Consider the following 20,065-nt stretch of genomic DNA (forward strand, 5'->3'; position numbering starts at 1 on the left):
AACGACCTCATGTCGCAAAATAATTTTAAAGAATAAAGAGACATCACCGAATATTAATGTTAATGCACACGACAGATAAACTAGAAAAAGTATCGAGCGACAGGAACGTGTCCTTTCAATCAACACGACCGATCAAACCCCCCGAGGATAGAATAGACTAGCCCGAAACGACAATGAACGGTGTAGAGTTGATGCAGCGCTCGTCAACTACAACGCCCGTGTCAGGAATGGAGAACGGCTGTCTGTGTAGCACGACATGCCGCTTTACCATCCTGTGTGTGTTTATGGTGGCATACCTATGTTTCGGTGCTGCCATCTTCAGGTTCCTGGAGGGACCAAAGGAGGACAGTATTGTCCTGGATTTGCGACTGGAAAGATCTCAGTTTTTACACAGTCACAACTGTTTAACAGGTAAGCGTAAAACAATGGTAAACAGCTGCACATAAAGTAACTTTACTACCGGTATATTTTTTTTTTCACTTTTAACCGAGTTAAATTTAAACATCACTCTACAATAATGTGGTAGGGGTGGGGGACAGTAATATAGGATTTTCCCCACCTACATAAAAAGTCAACTTCTAATTATGCAGTAACAGGCTCGAGACAACCCTGTTCTAGTGATAGCTGGCCAAGAAATAGGAAGGGAAATGGGGAGGGCACGTGGGGCTAGTGGTTCTGCAGGAAATGGTTTCAGTGTCGATAATGAAATATTTAATTTTATTGTATAGGTATTGATATATATATATATATATATATATATACACCTCACACGCCCCTCTATGTGATATTTTCTGGAACCGCCCTGGCTTATTTCTGGATACATCATGCTCTTTACAATGAGGTATACAAAGGTTTGCTCACGAACACGATTATCTCGTGTTAAATGAATATTTTTGACTGATCAGTCAATTATTTTGTTAGGTTTGGTGTCAATTTTAATTGTATATTCTATGCAGTATAACATTATAAGCAAACCTTTGTCTGAGGAAGGAGCGAACAAAAACGTGTTGACGGGTTTAAAAGCCGTTTTCATGTGCGTAATTTCTTGGCGCGGTAGGCGGATAATGCATATTAAAGCCGTGGTCACATAGCCGTTAGTGGACGTAGTTGAACGTAGTGGAGGCTAACGTAGTTGAACGTAGTGGAGGCTAACGTAGTTGAACGTAGTTGAACTTAGTTGAATGTAGCTGAACGTACCGGCATCCGTACCGTACCGTATTTGTCCTTCATGCTAACTTGGTATTAACTTGGGTGAGCCGTGATTTCCGATTTAATTTTTGGACATGTTCAAAAGAGCGGTACGTTATAGGCTGAATTTGCATCCGTGAAGCTAACGTACTGTGGTGAAGTATAACGTAGTATAACGTACCTCTTAACGTACTCAACCGTACTCTAGCGTACTCTAGCGTACTTTGATCTGTTTGAAAAACAAGCGCACAATGGCCGTTCCACGCCGCGTGCAGGATTTTAGACTCCGTGGGTAGTTGCTAAATATAATGTAGTTGGACCTTCTTTAGTGTAGTCTAGCGTATTCTAGCATAGTATAGCGTACATGCTACCGTAGTCTACTGTACTCGAGCGTTGTCTTACGTACCACTCCGTACTTGACCGTGGGCGAGCCGGACTCTTAACTAGCGTAGTCTAGCGTAGTTTATCTTACTTTAACGTGGTGTACCTTACTTTAGCGTATTTATCCGTACCCTTCGGTGGCTCATCAACCAAAACCTGCCGTACCTTAACGTATTTCAACGTAGTTTAACGTACTTACACCACGTTTGACCCACGGTAATCTATCCTACGGATCACTACGTCCACTAACGGCTATGTGACCACAGCTTAAAGGGACATTGTGTGCTGCATTGTAAGATGTTTCCGACTAATAAAATATTTCTACGATTAAACTTACATATTAAATATATTTTCTTGTTTAGAATAACAGTGTCTGTATATTCAATGTGTCTCTGGTCGTCTCAGTATTTGTAAGTAGTCGAAACTGGATTTTGTCTTCAAATAATTTCGTACGTACGAAAAAACATATTTTAGGAAATAAAATGAAATTTAACCTAGTACAAATATTAGAACGACCAGAAATACATTTAATATAATGCCACTAATATTTTATGCATGAAAATATATTTGATATGTAATTCCAATCGTTAAACAGTCTGTTAGTCGATAACATCTTAACAATTGCAGCAAACTCAGGAATGTCACTTTAAATCATCGAGTGTAAGTGAGCCGTTTCCCCTGTGCACGGTGGATCAGTTGGTTTCGTTATTCTGTGTACACCACTTGTCACCCATTAAACAGACGACAGCCGCCCATTAAACAGAGTATTGCATAACTCACTCAGTCCCTGGCGTCTTGTTGCACATATTTTATTTTTATTTCATTTCAACTTAATTTTGTGTTTGTATCCAATTAAGGTTCAAGTACGCTGTTCTGGGCACACATCTCAGCTATAGGGGCTGTCTGTCCAGAACAGTAGGTTAGTTGTTAATTGTTAGTGTTTACTGAGAGAGAAGAGGGTGTAGTGTTCTTACACCTACCCATCGAGTCATTAAAACTCGCTCTGGGGTGGGAGCCGGTACCGGACTGCGAACCCTTTACCTACCAGCCTTAACCACGACGCCACCGAGGCCGTTTTTGCACATATTGATATATCGCTCTGTTACGTTAGTACCAATAACTGTGGTTTGGTGGATTACTGACGTAGTTAGCTTGGCTATTGACGTTCATATTTGAAACTGTCGGACGTATTTGCTCTATGACAAGTTCTATTGCTTCTGTGTTGTCATCATATTCTACAGAAAGATACATGGCGTATATACTTTATAGCTACTATACATAGTGGCATGGCATCTTCGGTTTTTCATCTAATTAATTTAGGTGCCGTTTTTTTTTTTTTTTAATTTAGGTTATTAATAATTGCTACTGAAACGTACGATCATATCACGTCTTAGACGACGCGCTGTTTTTTTATATTATTATTTTATTGGTTCCCTTGTATATTGCGGGGTTGTATATTTTAAAGGTGGGTCCAGTGGCATACGCTTTGTAATGAACGACATGAACGTACTATACAAGAACGCTTTATATCTGCCTTTCATGTTTCATTTAAAAGTAAGTGTATGTCTATAACGGCCAGTGGGAATCGCACCCAGTATTCACGCTATTATCTATCATTACATCCAAGCCCACAATGCTAGGTTCGAAACTCCTGGGTCTACTCTCTCTTACTATATATCAGAAGTTAATGGAGTCGTACCAGAGATGACTATAACGACTATCGTGTAGGCCATTCTTACTATATATCAGAGGTTAATGGAGTCGTACCAGAGATGACTATAACGACTATCGTATAGGCCATTCTTGCCCTGTTAGTCAGGCGTCTTGTATTGGCGCTTTTATGCAATTAAAATATCACGGAGGCTAGGACGAAAAAGAGTCCAACATATCTTTTTCTTTTCTTTTCTTTTTTCTTTTTCTCTGATACTGTTTAGTTTCACGTTTAACCCTTTCTCCACAACTCTGAACTGATGTGTCAAAGGCTGGTGGCTAGTGCGTTATGTTGTGTATTTGAGAATATGCACATAAAAAGCCTCTCTTCTGGCACTGAGATACTTGGTCATAGGATATGTGCTGTTCTGTCTGTGGGGAAATGTAGCAGGTTTCCACTGAAGACTATGTAACTATCAGAATATCTGACATTTAGCAGTCGAGGGTCGGGACGTAGCCTAGTGGTACAGCGCTCGCTCGATGCGCGGTCATTGTGTGATCGATCCCCGTCAGAGGGCCCATTGGGCTGTTTCTCGTTCCAGCCAGTGCACCACGACTGGTTTATCAAAGACCGTGGTATGTACTACCCTGTCTGTGGGATGGTGCTTATAAAAGATCCCTTGCTGCTAATCGAAAAGAGTAGCCCACGAAGTGGCGACAGCGGATTTCCTCTCACTATGTTTGTGGTCGTTAACCATATGTCTGACGACATATAACCGTAAATAAAATGTGTTGAGTGCGTCGTTAAATAAAACATTTCTTTCTTTTTTTGCTAGCAGTCGATGATTAATTAACCAGTGTCCTGTATAGTATAATACTCTTTTCTTTTTACGTGAACTAAATATCATTGGACAACTTTTAATACCTGCTGGCAGCTGATTAAACAACGTCCTCTTATATTAAACATGGTATCTCATTCTCATTGCAAAACCAGTTCTATACTTTTAGAAACCCTCTTCTTTTGTTTTTGTTCTGGTAGCATTTGTGTTTTACGTGCGTTTGATGAAAGTTAGTTTGTTTTGTTTAACGACACCACTATAGCACATTAAAGAACTAATACAGTATACTCATAATGCATGTAGGCAGGAAAGGAATATTTGCTGAACGAAACACTGGAACATATATGTCTTTATTATGTATAATCCAATATAATTATGACTACTTTAAGTTATATTCCCTGTTGTCAAAAAGAAAAGAGAAAAGACCCTTGTCCAACCCATTGAACACATCAAATTCAAACAACTGACTTAAACAATTGTTTAGGGGCGGGACGTAGCCCAATGGTAAAGCGTTCGCTTAATGCACGGTCGGTTTGGGATCGATCCCCGTCAGGGGCCCATTGGGCTGTTTCTCGCTTCAGCCAGTACACCACGACTGGTATATCATCAAAGGCCGTGGTATATGTCATCCTGTCTGTGGGATGGTGCATATAAAAGATCCTTTGCTGCTAATCGAAAAGAGTAGCCCATGAAGTGGCGACAGCGGGTTTCATCTCTATATATATGTGTGGTCCTTAACCATATGTCCGACGCCATATAACCGTACTAAAATATGTTGAGTGCGTCGTTAAATAAAACATTTCCTTCCTTCCTTAAAAATTGTTTGTACGAATCATGCTTGACAAAAAACAAAACAAAAACAAAAAACAAAACCAACAACAAAAACCCCAACAACCATAAAACATGTTTCTGATATTCAAAGAATTGACCGAAATGGCGTTAGTTTCAAATGTTTTATCATTGAATCCACAATACACACGTGTGATTTGTTACCTAGAGGAACACGGTGTAACAGCTGGCTCCTCTTGTGTGTTATGTCCACAATGAGATGGACCTATTTTATCATACATTAACATTTCTCTATTGTTGTTATTAAAATACATATAATCATCCAAATAATGAAGCCATACAGAGTATTTATTTCATTTGGAAAGAACATTACTGTGTGTTCGACCCGGGGGTTTGGGCCTAGGAATGGTATCAAACTGTTTATTGCGCACTGTGTATACTAATCAGAACACGGTAAGGGCCAGTATCAAATTTTACCGTACTTAATAAAAAATCAGGCGCGGTGATATATAATGAAAAGTAGGTTACAGACTTGAATAAAGTATTTTAGACTGCATGTACACGAGCCTTTTACTCACAGCTTTGTTGGGTTGCCATTAGAAATCGTATGGCCGAAGAAAAACAAAATCCAAGATTGTTTGACTTTTTAAAAGTGACCTGCCTGAAAACTGCATATGTTGCACTTTGTTTATGTTAACACTTTTCATGTTTGATCAGGGTTGGGAGGCTATACATTTGTTTGAAAACTGGCTTCGGATAACCATGCCACCAAAACCTAAACTGAGCATTCTGGACTGTGGTCAAGCCCTGTCATGTCTGAATGATGGCACATCCATGAGACAAGTAGCAAGATGGCTGCAAGTGAGCGTTATTTCGAATTGGCTACCCTCTCAGGCGCAGTGTCCACGTGACCCTTAGCTTCTTGTAACTAGTATACGTTACTCTATGCATAATGTGCTATTTATCCAAATTGCATAATGACGGTTTCCGTAAAGGTTATATCTTGAACTGCATAAAAATTTGAGCCGAATAATTTCATTTACTAGTAGAAACAAAGACATTAATTTTACCCAAAAAAATCGATAGTGTGTGACCGAATTCTTCATGGCGATTAACTAGCTGTTGTTTGTATGGATATGTGACATATAATCATATGTTCCTGGTTACTTCTTTCTTTTATCAAGGATTCTAGAGAAAGCCCCTGTTTATGCCGAGTAGCAGCTCATTACAGTTATGCATATATTTTGTGTTAAATCGATTCATTTAAAATTATTTATTACCAATAAATTGATGGGTGGTGGTGGTGGTGGGGGGGGGGGGGGGTAGTGTGGGGTGGAGAACAAAATATGGCATTTGAAACTATGGCAATTGTACGTTTTATTCCCGAGAAGGCTCCTGTTTATGCCATGTAGCAGCTCGTTATAATTTTCGTATTAATTATGCAAAGATTTTGTGTAAAATTGAATAATTTTAAATTAATTATTGCAAATTAATTATTAGTGAAAAAGAAAAGAAAAAGTCATTTGTAACTATGGAGGACAGGACTTAGCCCAGTGGTAAAGCGCTCGCTTAATACGCGATCGGTCTAGGGTCCCCTCGATGGGCCCACTGGGTTATTTCTCGTTCCAGCCAGTGCACCACGACTGGTATATCAAAGGCCTTGGTATGTGCTATCCTGTCTGTGAGGTGGTTCAACTAATGGAAACATCTAGCGGGTTTCCTCTCCAAGACTGTGTCAAAAGTACCAAATGTTTGACATCCAATAGTCGATGATTAATATATCAATGTACTCTAGTAATGTCGTTAAACAAAGCAAACTTTTACTTTGAAACTATGGTAATTGTACCTTTTATATGTATGTTTAAATTTTATTACATGCTTAAGGATTGTGTTGCTTTTCATATTACTGGGTTATCTACATTATTAAACCTATTCAAGCATTTGTGAAACATACTTTCCTTCGTTAAACAATGTGCGCACATTTAGTTGTGTTCATAAGGCTATGAAGTGACGTTAGTCACCATTACACACAATTGTTGGCTGTGAAAACATGATAATTGACGATAATTGTTTTCTGTATTATATGAACTTTAACACATAATTACGAAATATATGAATCACATACTAGTAATTACGAAATATAATTATTGGCTTAACGTTGCAAAAACTACCACGTTAAATAGCACATGTAGCCTCGGTGGTGTAGTTGTTAAATCACTTGTAGGTACTGAGTTCGCTTCCTGGTACAGGTTTCCACCCAGAGCGAGTTTGATAGGTGTGAATTTACTACACCGACTTCTCTTTCACTAACCACTAACCACTAACCAGAGGCGGATCCAGGTGGGATCAGGGGGACGCGCCGCCCCCCCCCCCCCCCCCCGCACCAAAAAAACAAAAAAACAACATTTTTCAAGTCCCCTCAAAATGTTCAAGTGCATTTTTATCTGCATGAAGTTAAGTTGTGCGTGTATGCGCAAGTTTGCAGATGTGTGTCTGTGTTACGGACTTTCAATGGAGTTCACCACATTGTCTAATGAGTAATGAGCACCTTAAAGTTGCGTGATCTAAGTTGCATAATGATAGCCTAATAGTTTTTGGTTTGAAATTGTATAGATTTTCAAAACTACTAATGGACAATAGGCTCTATCATTTTTATGTATATCTGCCCAACCTAGACAGCTTTTTCTAGAATAGTTATAACTGATAGTAAAGTAAATCAATTATAGACCAATGTTTAAGACTTTTTACACATAAATATGTTAATTTTGAGTAATAAAATTTAAACATCGCTTAAATGTTTAATGGAACGAAATGCGTTATTATGTGTACTGTGTTCTGCAATGTTAAAGTTACACGAACTAAAGTTACCCCTAACAATAAGTCGTTAATAAAACACAAACCTTTATCATTATTTTCTTCACTCGTGATAGCAAGATTTGTCATTTCGACAATACCAATATCCGTTGTCGGTTTCACACATAAAAATCCACTTCATTAGAAAACCAACTCGACTTCAGCAGGAATCTGCAAATATAATTCTAAAACTTAGAAATTAAAGAGTATTCGGTTAAGTCAATGCCATTAAGGTATTTTAAAATACTGCACTTTCTCGTAATGTCATTTCTCCAAATCAAAACTATTTCAAAAAGTGTTGATCATAGATAAAGATTTCCCTGCTAAGAATTTACCGCTTGGACACAAAATACCAGGCAAGCCCACGGTTGAGCATTCGTGTCACGGTTTTACAAAAGCACTTTTTAAAGAGTAATAGGGCATTGACTAGTCGAGAATTGTAGGATCCTTACCATGCTTGTAAATAACAATAGCTTCACTCCAGTCAGAAGGGAAATTTCCAGCAACCCAGAATTTAGAAATTATTAGAACCATCCAAGATGATTTAGATGTTTTAGTTACTGATAATGTATTTTATCTCGGTTTACTAAAGCATCGTGAATTCTACAAAGCGCATCCTGCAACTTCTTAATAAATAAGTGTCTGTGTCTATTTTCAAACGCAGAATTGCTATGATACATTTCACCTTTAATTGTAACAGTTCTAAAGGTGTCTGTATCGAAAGACGAAAAGAGCTGTATTAAACGTTGTCTACTAAAGCGTTGGCAATGTCACGTTGAAATGTGTTATTCACGTCATTAACAAATGATGGACCATATTACTGGATTGTTTCTTCCTTTGATTTTTTGTATTCCAGACAGACTTGACGAACGTTTTGGGATTCGGTTTGCAGACGTAGTTTCTCCAAAATGATTTCTTACGCTGTCTGATCTCTTTGCAATCCTTAGTCTCAGCAATGCGATAAGCGTTCAGATAATCTCTGAGAGTTCTCACTTAAATATATCAAGTATCCTATTTTGTTCCTGTCTTGCATGTTCGCACGTAAAAGAAAAGGATGAATGTTTTATTTAACAACGCACTCAACACATTAATTACGGGTTTTTTTTTGGGTGTCAGACATGTGGTTAAGGGCCACTCAGACAATAAGAGAGGAAACCCACTGTAGCCACTTCATGGACTACTTTCCGATTATGCAGCATCTCACACATACCACGGCCTTTGTTATACCAGCTGTGGTTGGAACGACAAATAGCCCAATTGTCCCATCGATCCTAGACTGACTGCTCATCAGGCGACTGTTCTTCCACTGAAATATGTCCGCCCTTTCGTATGTACGTAGAATTTTGGATGAATCATCAGAGGTACTACTACTAATACTTACACTACTACTACTACTACTACTACTACTACTACTACTACTACTACTAACACTACTACTAATACTAACACTACTACTAACACTAACACTAACACTAACACTAACACTAACACTACTACTAACACTACTACTACTACTACTACTACTACTACTACTACTACTACTACTACTACTACTACTACTACTACTACTGCTAATACTACTGCTGCTGCTACTACCAGCGCTGCTGCTACTGCTGCTGAAGCTACTACTGCTACTACTTTTGCTACTCTTGTTGTTGCTACTGCTACTGCTGTTGCTCTTGCTGTTGGTGTTGCTGCTGTTATTGCTGCTGCTGCTGTTGCTACCGCCATCACTACTGGAAATATTATCATTAAAAGGCTGGTTTTCCTTCAATGGTTAAATCGACGATCTGAACGTATAAGTGGACGCGCATTAATCTGACGTGTAAGGTTCTGTGATCAAAACATCTCGGTATATAAGTGGGTTTCCAACAAATGCATACCACTAAAGTACCGGCCTCGGTTGCGTCGTGGTTAGGCCATCGGTCTACAGGCTGGTAGGTACTGGGTTCGGATCCCAGTCGAGGCATGGGATTTTTAATCCAGATACCGACTCCAAACCCTCAGTGAGTGCTCCGCAAGACTCAGTGGGTAGGTGTAAACCACTTGCACCGACCAGTGATCCATAACTGGTTCAACAAAGGCCATGGTTTGTGCTATCTTGCCTGTGGGAAGTGCAAATAAAAGATACCTTGCTGCCTGTCGTAAAATAGTAGCCTATGTGGCGACAGCAGGTTTCCTCTAAAAACCAGTGTCAAAATGACCATATGTTTGACGTCCAATAGCCGATGATAAGATAAAAAATCAATGTGCTCTAGTGGCGTCGTTAAATAAAACAAAACTTTACTTTTTACCACTAAAGTCGCAATATTATCTCTGCCACATGTCGACTCGCTGCTGCTAAATACAGCAGAGGGTTTCTTCTCTCTTCTCTAGATTCAGATTTCTATTAACATGTCTAACATAGCCATATGTTGCAGGTGATGCATCGTTAAATAATAATAAAGCTAGAAGAGCACATTGAGTACAAATACGGACTAGGTTTCTGTGTGTCTCTCTACTAGCTACAGGCTAGCAAACATTAATCACGCACTGCGGTGCTTATATCCAAATAAACCTGATACAGGGAAAGCAACCCGCTACACTAGGCTACAGCCATATAGAACAAGAAGGAAAGATAATGGTTTATTTAACGACGCACTCGACACATTTTATTCACGCTTATACGACGTCAGACATATGGTTAACGACCACACAGATAGTGAGAGAGGACACGCGCTGTCGCCACTTCATGTACTACTCTTTTCAATTAGCAGCAAGGGATCTTTTATATTTACAATCCCACAGACAGGATAGCACATACCACGGCCTTTGGTATACCAGTCATGGTGCACTGGTTATCCACAGAAGAAAACAAAGATATTCTTAACGACAACTCTTAATTACGATTATATGATATCCTAATTCAACAAGCATATTGCAACAGACTAAATGGTGAGAGGAGAAACCAGCTTCCGTCACATAGGGTACTCCTACATACCACGACTTTTGATCTTACTATTCGTGGTACACTGGTTTGGAACTGAAAAACAGCCAATAGGTTCATCGAGAAGGATCGATCCCAAGACACATGGTATCGGAGCTTCCAATCATTTATCTTTATCCTTCTCACACGACTGCTAAATTAAAAGCCATCGTATGCGCCGTCATGCCTGTGGGGAAAATGCATATAAAAGATACCATGCTGCTAAAGGAAAAATGTAACAGGTTTCCACTTAGACTACAAGTAAGAATTATCAAAAGATGGACATCCAACTTTAACCTGCCCAGTCAAGGTACCACGGGTTGTAGACTTAACCCTCTCGCTGATCCTAACGGATTTTTATGCCGGTCCAGTCAATGCCTCACGGTCGTGTTATTTGCGATCTTGTTTATGATAAGGAGCATATACAAGATCCCTTGCTTTTTTTTACGGTAGTAGTAGCTTATATAGGGCGGGACGTAGCCCAGTGGTAAAGCGTTCGCGTGATGCGCGGTCGGTCTAGGATCAATACCCGTCAGTGGGCCTATTGGGTTATTTCTCGTTCCAGCCAGTGCACCACAACTGGTATATCAAAGACTGTGGTATGAGATCTCCTATCTGTGGATTGGTGCATATAAAAGATCCCTTGCTAATGGAAACAGGTAGCGGGTTTCATCTTTAAGACTATGTCAAAATTACAAAATGATTGACATCCAATAGCCGATAATTAATAAACCAATGTGCTCTAGTGGTGTCCCAAAGGGATGAATTCTAGACCGACCTCGCATCAGGCGAGCACTCTACCACTGGGCTACATTCTGCCCCCTAGGTATGAAGGAAACAGAATGCAAAACTTATTTATCTTGGAATGATGTACTGACGGTGAATGATGTATCGTCCGTGGTGACAGAATCAGTCAAGTACAGCTGTATTGTTAGGCGGTGCTCTACAGGTATGAGTAGAATTTCACATTAATCACGGTTTCAGGTAGTGGTACATCGACGGCAGGTTGGAAGAGAAACGTCGACATTTTACTATAATCAATGCCAAGATTGTCATCTGCTGTTAGATATGTTCCCATATTTTAAGCAAGTTTTTTTTGTGTGTGTGGTAATCACAAATATTTATGTTTTAAGCTGTACTGTGTTTCTTTTTTATTATTAATTTAATATACTTATTTTCGTTTTTCTATTCAATTAAGGTTCATGCACGCTGTCCTGTGCACACACTTAGGCTATTTGGGCTGTCTGTCAAGGACAGAGAGTTAGCATGAGCGGATCCAAAATTCTGTTGGTTCTGTTACAGTGTTTTTATGTGATACATAGAGAATAATACATTCGTGTCCGTTAGATACCATTTATCTCACAACGAGTTCTTTTAAAATGTATTTAACGAGCGAAAGCGAGTTTGATACACTTTTAAACAACGAGTTGTGAGATAAATGGTATCTAACGAACACGAATATATTATTCTATTTCTTACATATCCTCAAAAACCTGGTTTTAAGCAAATGTTAACATCTTTTTTTTTACTAAACGTTATTTACAGCCGTTGCACTTGTAGCTGACTTACGCGTCACAGACACATGAATATCAGGTTAACTATACGTCACAGTCTAATCGATTTCCATCGTGTAGTTTTTCATTGGATGTATGGCATTGGTGACCTAGTCATCACCTAGGAGCAGCCAGTCGTATGTCTTGAAATTGTTAACACACGTACGTGTGTAAACAATCATGTGTAATAAAAAATAACGCATGGTGTTCTCACCAACGGGTGTGTAAGAACGTTTCTGAGTAGGATTGCACAATTCGTCTTGTATTGTTATTTTGACAGACTGACTTATGTTTGTCCGAGCTCTAAAACTAACAATGACTTCCATAGAAGCGGTAACACACAGACAATCGACGCAGATCGACACAGATCGAGTCTTCGTCGATTTGCGGCCGTTAAATCTTTTATGGAAATCAGGCTTAAAATGTAAAGCTGGAACATCCCTTAAAGGGACATACGCTAGTTTTTAAACACTAAGACATATTTTTTATTATTGTAGCCGTTTTCGATAACTGAAATCATGCTTTACTTAGATTTTTATGGTTTAGATTATCAATTTCCATACATTCGAAGTGTTTTTAGGTCGTCCTGGTGTTTTAATATCACAAAATGCATTTCTCATATTTTTAAAAACGCACGTGCGTATGAGAAATAACAGTTATGGAGTCGTGTGTTAGTCTATTTTTAGAGGATATTTTACCATTTTAAAGTCACATAATCATGTTTTACTCAATTGCAACGTTATCCAAATGTGTTACAGGTTTGTAGATTAACTAAACTTATTGTTAATTTTCACAGGTTGAAACTAGGGTCTGTCCCTTTAATTGGGATATTGATACAAAACTTCTCTTTTTTCATCCATGACTAAAAAGGATATTGTAATTTGTCGGTTACCAAGTCATACAATTTACCTGACTTTTGTTCACAATCAGTTCCCCAAAATTGCATATGTTATTTACAAATAGTTACTAACTGAAGAGAACTTTATTAACACGCAGGTCGTTCTACAACAATCTGGTTTATAATACCCGCCGTCGTGGGAGTCCCGGTAATCATGTGATCCACCGTGTCACACTAATCACACATGCTGCTGGTACTGAATAAGTCCTAGATTAACACATCCTCGTGCAAATGCAGAACTGTATTTTATGCACGGATTCAGTTTCACTATTGAACAATAATTCATCCACACCATTCCCACCACTGCTTCCAACTGTATATTAATTGTGCTAAAACAGAAGCTTTACGTTTATTTATGTATGTATGTATGTATTTTTGACTTGCAAAATTCGAATGAACAGAATAAGGCCCGTTCAGTTGGCCTTCTGGTCGCGTCATTGTTTGGTTGTAACCGGCATCGGTGGTGTAGTGGTTAAGTCATCGAATTTGAGGCTGGTGGGTACTGGGAACGCATCCCAGGTTCAAATTACCCCCCGGTTCAGGTTACCCCCCGTAGTTTCAAAATACCCCCACCCAACAACCAGTAAATCTTCACAAATAGGGTATATTTTTTACATCGAAACGTTGATATATATATTAAGTATTCCTATAAAATAAAGAAATTATTACACGAGCGGGTGTGTCATACTGATTTTACGAAATTCGTGACAGATTTCATACAAAGAAATCTGTCACTCGTTTCGTAAAATCAGTATGACACACCCGCTCGTGTAATAATCTCTATTTCTTGTATACTACTACCAAAGTTCAGATATAAACTGTTAATAGTCAATACGTAAATAATAGAACACATAATATGTCTGTCCTATTATATTTTACGTATAGCCCCTTCCTGCGTCGACATCACGTCGTCTGTGTATATACACGGACGTGAAACAATGATTCAGTCACTCACCATTTTTCTCCCCAGGAAATATCACTATGTAAAATTAATCTAATTCACAACACGTTCATGAATCGCTGTCTAGTTTGAGATATTAAATGGGTTAATCCGAAATTTGGGGTAATTTCAAACTACCATATATGTTCAAGTTACCCCCCAGTTTCAGGCTACCCCCGGGGGGTCGTTTGAAACTAAGGGGGGTAGCTTGAAACTAGGTTCAAACTACCCCGGGGGTAATCTGAAACTAGGTTCAAACAACCCCCGGTAATCTGAAACTAGGTTCAAACAACCTCCGGTAATCTGAAACTAGGTTAAAACAACCCCCGGTAATCTGAAACTAGGTTCAAACAACCTCCGGTAATCTGAAACTAGGTTCAAATTACCCTGGGAGTAACTTGAATACGGGAGGAATTTGAAACTGGGACACCGATTCCGGCTTCCACCTAGACTACTTTCTCACTAACAACTAAACACTAACCCACTGCCCTGGGTAGGCAGCCCAGATAGCTGAGGTGTGTGCCCAGGACAGTCTGATTGAACCTGAATTGGATACAGCACGACAATAAGTATAAACGAATGGTAGGCTATAGTTCTGTATTTTTTAAATTTCCAATTGTTTTGTGATCACTTTTATCGATTATTTTTAATTCTTGCTTTATAAAAAAGGAATAATATTTCTACAATTGCTTGAATCGTTTAATGAGTGGAGAGGACTTTCCTATTGTGTGCGATTGTTTACAAAGTGGCGACTAAAGGCTCATACAGACTGGATGCGGCGCATGCGTGCGGTCCGATTGTTGCGTCTGATCGTCTGCGACTTGCGTCTTGGGCATGTACACCATATACGATTATTTCATTGTGACTGCCCACATGTGGTTTGCAGACAAACGCATCGCAAGCATCCAGTGTAGACGCTCTCATTGAAATAATGCATTTCTATTTCTCACCACAGTCCCCCCCCCCCCCCCCCCCCCCCCCATTCAGTAGGTATTATAGCCACTGTTACCACGGAAACAATACTGGAAATATTACACATTTGAAAACTTGTACTTCCGCTTGGAACAAATCCGCAGTAAAGTGTAAACACAACTACTAGCAAGCAGTAACAACTACAATACAAAACAGTCAGTCATTCCATAGTAAAATTATACATAGGTGTTAACAAAACCTGAGCAATGTTACGTTTAAAACGATACAGTCAAACCTGTTCATAACGTACATAGATGGTCTTGGATTGCAGATTGCCGTTATATGCAGTAACTGTAGTTTAGGTCACCAGCATATTTAAACCCACTGATTTGCCGTGCCTGGGAACATTGGTTTTAGCGTACCTAGCTACTTCAAAGTGATAATTGTTGTGTGTGTAAGTGATAATTGTTGTGTGTGTGTGTGTGTGTGTGTGTGTGTGTGTGTGTGTGTGTGTGTGTGTGTGTGTGTGTGTGTGTGCGTGGTACTGTTATTTTAATGTTTAATCACATAACAGGCTTTAACAAATACAGACGGAAATCCGTTGTGCGCAGTAGCTGCGAGCACTTTCGCCATTATACATTACTTTGCCAGACGCATTGCTGTTTAGAAAATCGTGTTCTTAATTGAACTGCTAATGAACTGTTAACAGGTGTATCGTTATACGAATGTGGCTTGGTCGTTACGACTGTGAGGGATTTGAACGTAATCTACACCCACATGGATATTAAAGGATATTAAAGTTGTCAAGTTGCTGTAGTAACGGTTAGAGTCATTATGTAACACATCGCTAATTAGGTGGTAATACGTAAGATGCCAAAACGCGTTTCATCAGGACAATGATATTAAAATTGTCAAGATTTCAAGATTTATTAAACAACAGTCAGACACATTACAATGTTTAACAAGAGGACAATTCAAATACATAATGAACATGCATGCCAAGAACAGGCGTCAACACAGAAATATCTATAGTTAACATAGAACAGGCGTCAAGACAGAAGTATCTATAGTTAACATAGAACAGGCGTCAACACAGAAGTATCTATAGTTAACATAGAACAGGCGTCAACACAGAAGTATCTATAGTTAACATAGAACAGGCGTCAACACAGAAGTATCTATAGTTAACATAGAACAGGCGTCAACACAGAAATATCTATAGTTAACATAGAACAGGCGTCAACACAGAAGTATCTATAGTTAACATAGAACAGGCGTCAACACAGAAGTATCTATAGTTAACATAGAACAGGCGTCAACACAGAAGTATCTATAGTTAACATAGAACACAAGATATGCAATCAAAATAGCTAAACTATGCGGAGAAACGTCAGTTCACAAGACTAGATAATCTTTTTAATAACTATAGCTAGGTTTTTCAATAATGATGCATTACATAATGACAGCATACCTTTAATTTTAAAAACGCTAGGTTTAATTCTATAATATTGTTTTATATATTTTCTTCTAATGTTTTCAATATTATCATTTCTAGAACTGAATAAATAATGATATTCATCTCCAATATCAGTATAATAAAGTTTGCATATTCTATTTTCTCTAGGAACGTTAAACCATCTGCCAGTTTCGATTGGCAATCTTAAATCTATTTTGGTACGATAATCTTGACAAATAGGTTTCGAAGTAAAATTCTGTTTTTAATAATGTATAGAATTGACCCGTAAAAGACTTTGTAATGTCCAAAAACCATTGTTGTATAAATTGATCGCAGAGGTTTTGTTTTAATTCTTGTCCTGCAAATGATTACATACTTGTGAGTCCTTTTCAGTATCATTCCGACCCAGTAAAACAGTAGTAGTATAAACAAGTTCTGAAATATATCAAAATTAGCTTTACTTTTGAATAAAATAACGTACACATTTGGAATTTAAGTTCAATTATTAATGCAAAACACGGTCTTGATGAGAAAAAAAGAAGCAATTGACAAACTTTGAAATTTATGACGTCTTAAGTTTAAAAAGTTTGTTTTGTGAACGACACCACTAGAGCACATTGATTTATTTATCACCAGCTATTTGGATGTCAAACATCTGGTAATTTTTACATTAATCTTTGATAGGAAACCCGCTACATTTTCCCATTAGTAGCAGCAGCTGGAGCGAGAAATATCCCAATGGGCCCACCGAAGGGGATCGCTCCTAGACCGACCGCGCATCAAGTGAGCGCTTTACCACTGGGCTACGTCCCGACCCTCTTAACTTATTAATGACGCCTAGGATTTGTTTTAGACTACACCACTTGTTCTGACCAGCTGGTGTATTCCCCTTATTAATGACGCCTAGGATTTGTTTTAGACTACACCACTTGTTCTGACCAGCTGGTGTATTCCCCTTATTAATGACGCCTAGGATTTGTTTTAGACTACACCACTTGTTCTGACCAGCTGGTGTATTCCCCTTATTAATGACGCCTAGGATTTGTTTTAGACTACACCACTTGTTCTGACCAGCTGGTGTATTCCCCTTAAAAAGTCGCCATGTCAGACATTAGATTTCGAAAAAAAAAGCTTTACGTGCAAAACAGTGCAATCCAAAATGGCCGCCAGTTGCTTTTACCAGGGTGAAATCTGAGTGTATTGTGAAAGAGTCACTATTGCTGTAAACTACACGACAAACCGTCTATCATGTTACTATATTCGTTTTCAAGAAATCACTAAATTATAAAACAGCCCAAAAAGAAGAAATTTGAAATTGTGTGTGCAATCCACAGTGATCGGTATATACAAACTCGAATGATATAAATGTTGTTTTACCACTATTAGGTAAGTCATCCCTCTATCATACCACCAAAATTCAGGAGTTTTAAGCAATAACGTTTTGTTTACTTTTGTATACTTTCTCTTTGTTAACACTGGTAAGTTGGTAAAACACTATAAACGCCCTAACTCTCTATTGACATTAAGAGGAATGTACCTAATGCTCTTGATGCCTTAACTCTTTGTTGACTTTGTAGACTTTGTAGCAAAACACGGGGTGGGGGGGGGGGGGGGGGGGGGGGGGGGGGAGGGGGTATCCACTGAATGCTCTGGGTACTTCCGTTTATTAACACTGTAGCAGGTGGGTGAAGTAAAAATACTAGAAACGACCTGAATCTCAGTTGACACTCAAATGAATGTACCTAATGCTCTTAACTGTTAGTTGACACAGCAGCAAAGAGGTTGGGGGAAAATGCACCGAATGTTCTGCATAATTCAGTATATTAACACTGTAGTAAGTAACTGGGTGAAGTGAAAAATACTAAATATTTCCTAACTCTGTTGACATTCAGGGGAATGCACCTAATGCTCTTGATACCTTAACTGTTAGCCCACACTGCAGCGTGGATGTAGGCGAGGAAACTACAGCATGCTGTGGCAGCTTTAATTATTTGTTCACATGACATTCAGATGATCGGCGGGGCTGGCTGACTGTATCATTATTATACACAACAATAATCGATTGGTCAGCTGACATAGCTTATTTGATCGCGGATATCGGTTTACTTGTTAGATTTATTTCAAGATCTTTCCAAGACATGTCTTAATTTAAACTAGCGATTATAAAAAAGCTGTTTATATTTAACCTAAACATTTGTTAATAATAGAACTAAGTTTTCGTATGCCATCGATCCTCGTCTGTGTTAGCTTTTAAAACTAGAGAGAATACAATATATAATGTTCCCAGAATAACTGATAACTTATATCACGAAACGGATGGTTTGTGGCGACCGATATCTCAAAGATTATAACAGCAATATCAGTGGGTAAAATCGATACAGGACCTTCGACATTTATAACGTGTTGAGAAAACAAAGAAATACCCCAGTCCTGCCCCGCACGATATTATATAGATTGGATATAATTCTGTCTACCTAGCTGTGACCAATTATTCCGCGTGCAACAGGTGCACTATATGACGTGAGGCGACTCAACAAACGACACCTTCGATTAACAACACTGTAGCTTGGCATAGGATAAAGACAATATTCCGAATCTGTGGCCATCGGCAATGCCGAGAGACTACCGCGGTGTTTTGAATTTTTTGCGGCATTTATTTGGCCGTGGACTTTTCTAAGTCACTTTTTAAAATTAATTATTCATGTTTTGATAAATTTAACATCTCTGTTATAATAGCTATTGGAAACATACTTATCTGCCCTTGATTTGCATGTGCGCTAAGTGGCCCGAACATCAACTAAATTACTTCCGGCGCGTTTACGCTCCAGTCGCTTGCAACACAGGCTCTTTGTTACTACTGAATCTGAGTAGTCGTTGATTTGTTCTTTTATTTTTTGACGATAATACAGTTTTCTATTTCTATTATTGTTTGTTAGATTGTGTGCACTCTCTTTGTTTTAAAGAAAAGAAAATGTACAATATTTGTTTTGTGCTCAACAGAAATACTTACGAACACGTCTTGGGAAGACCAAAAAAAGGGGCTTATTGATGATTCACTCGTTAAAACGGCATCTTAATAAAGTTTTGATATTTGCAATTAATATACATGTGTATGTGTATACATCACTGTGTACGAATGAAGGTGTACATTAATGTGACTAAATGACAAGCGATTTTCTGTACCACTAGCTGCATTATTAACTACGTCATTTTCAGTATTTAATAATGAATTAACGATACAGAAATTCACTTCCTCGTCTAACGATAAGGTTTCTCACCCCCCCCCCCCCCCCCCCCCCCAGGGTACGGCCCTGTTTCTACTGTCTGACTTGGTAATAAAGACAATTTCGGGAGTAAACATGCACATATTTTTCAGTGGAATAAACACAGGTAACAAATCGTACATCATGACGTATATTAAATTTAATTTAATATTGACGATGCAAATAAATGCATTATTTGTGAAAATACGCAAACAAATCGGAACAGCAAGTTCAGTGTCACTGTCAGACAAGGTGTAACGGACATAGTGTAACGAACACAATTTCATATGTAATTTAATAGTTAGATCGACTGCCTGCAATTATTAATATTATACACAACCACTAAGCATTACATAGTTTATTATATAACATTTAGTG

At 38.5% G+C, this 20,065-nt stretch overlaps 1 protein-coding gene across 1 annotated transcript in view; it reads left to right on the forward strand.

The window, feature by feature from the left end:
* The first annotated feature begins 219 nt into the window (after nucleotides 1-219).
* LOC121371673 (potassium channel subfamily K member 1-like) overlaps nucleotides 220-20,065 on the forward strand; it is a 41,750-nt gene continuing 21,904 nt past the window's right edge. Inside the window, exon 1 of the mRNA XM_041497740.1 lies at nucleotides 220-411. Coding sequence (XP_041353674.1) covers nucleotides 228-411 — 184 coding nt within the window. The 5' untranslated portion in view covers nucleotides 220-227. The remainder of the gene's footprint in view (nucleotides 412-20,065) is intronic.

The sequence above is a fragment of the Gigantopelta aegis genome, chromosome 4 (genome assembly GCF_016097555.1).
Source record: "Gigantopelta aegis isolate Gae_Host chromosome 4, Gae_host_genome, whole genome shotgun sequence".
In the NCBI taxonomy this organism is placed as follows: Eukaryota; Metazoa; Mollusca; class Gastropoda; order Neomphalida; family Peltospiridae; genus Gigantopelta; species Gigantopelta aegis.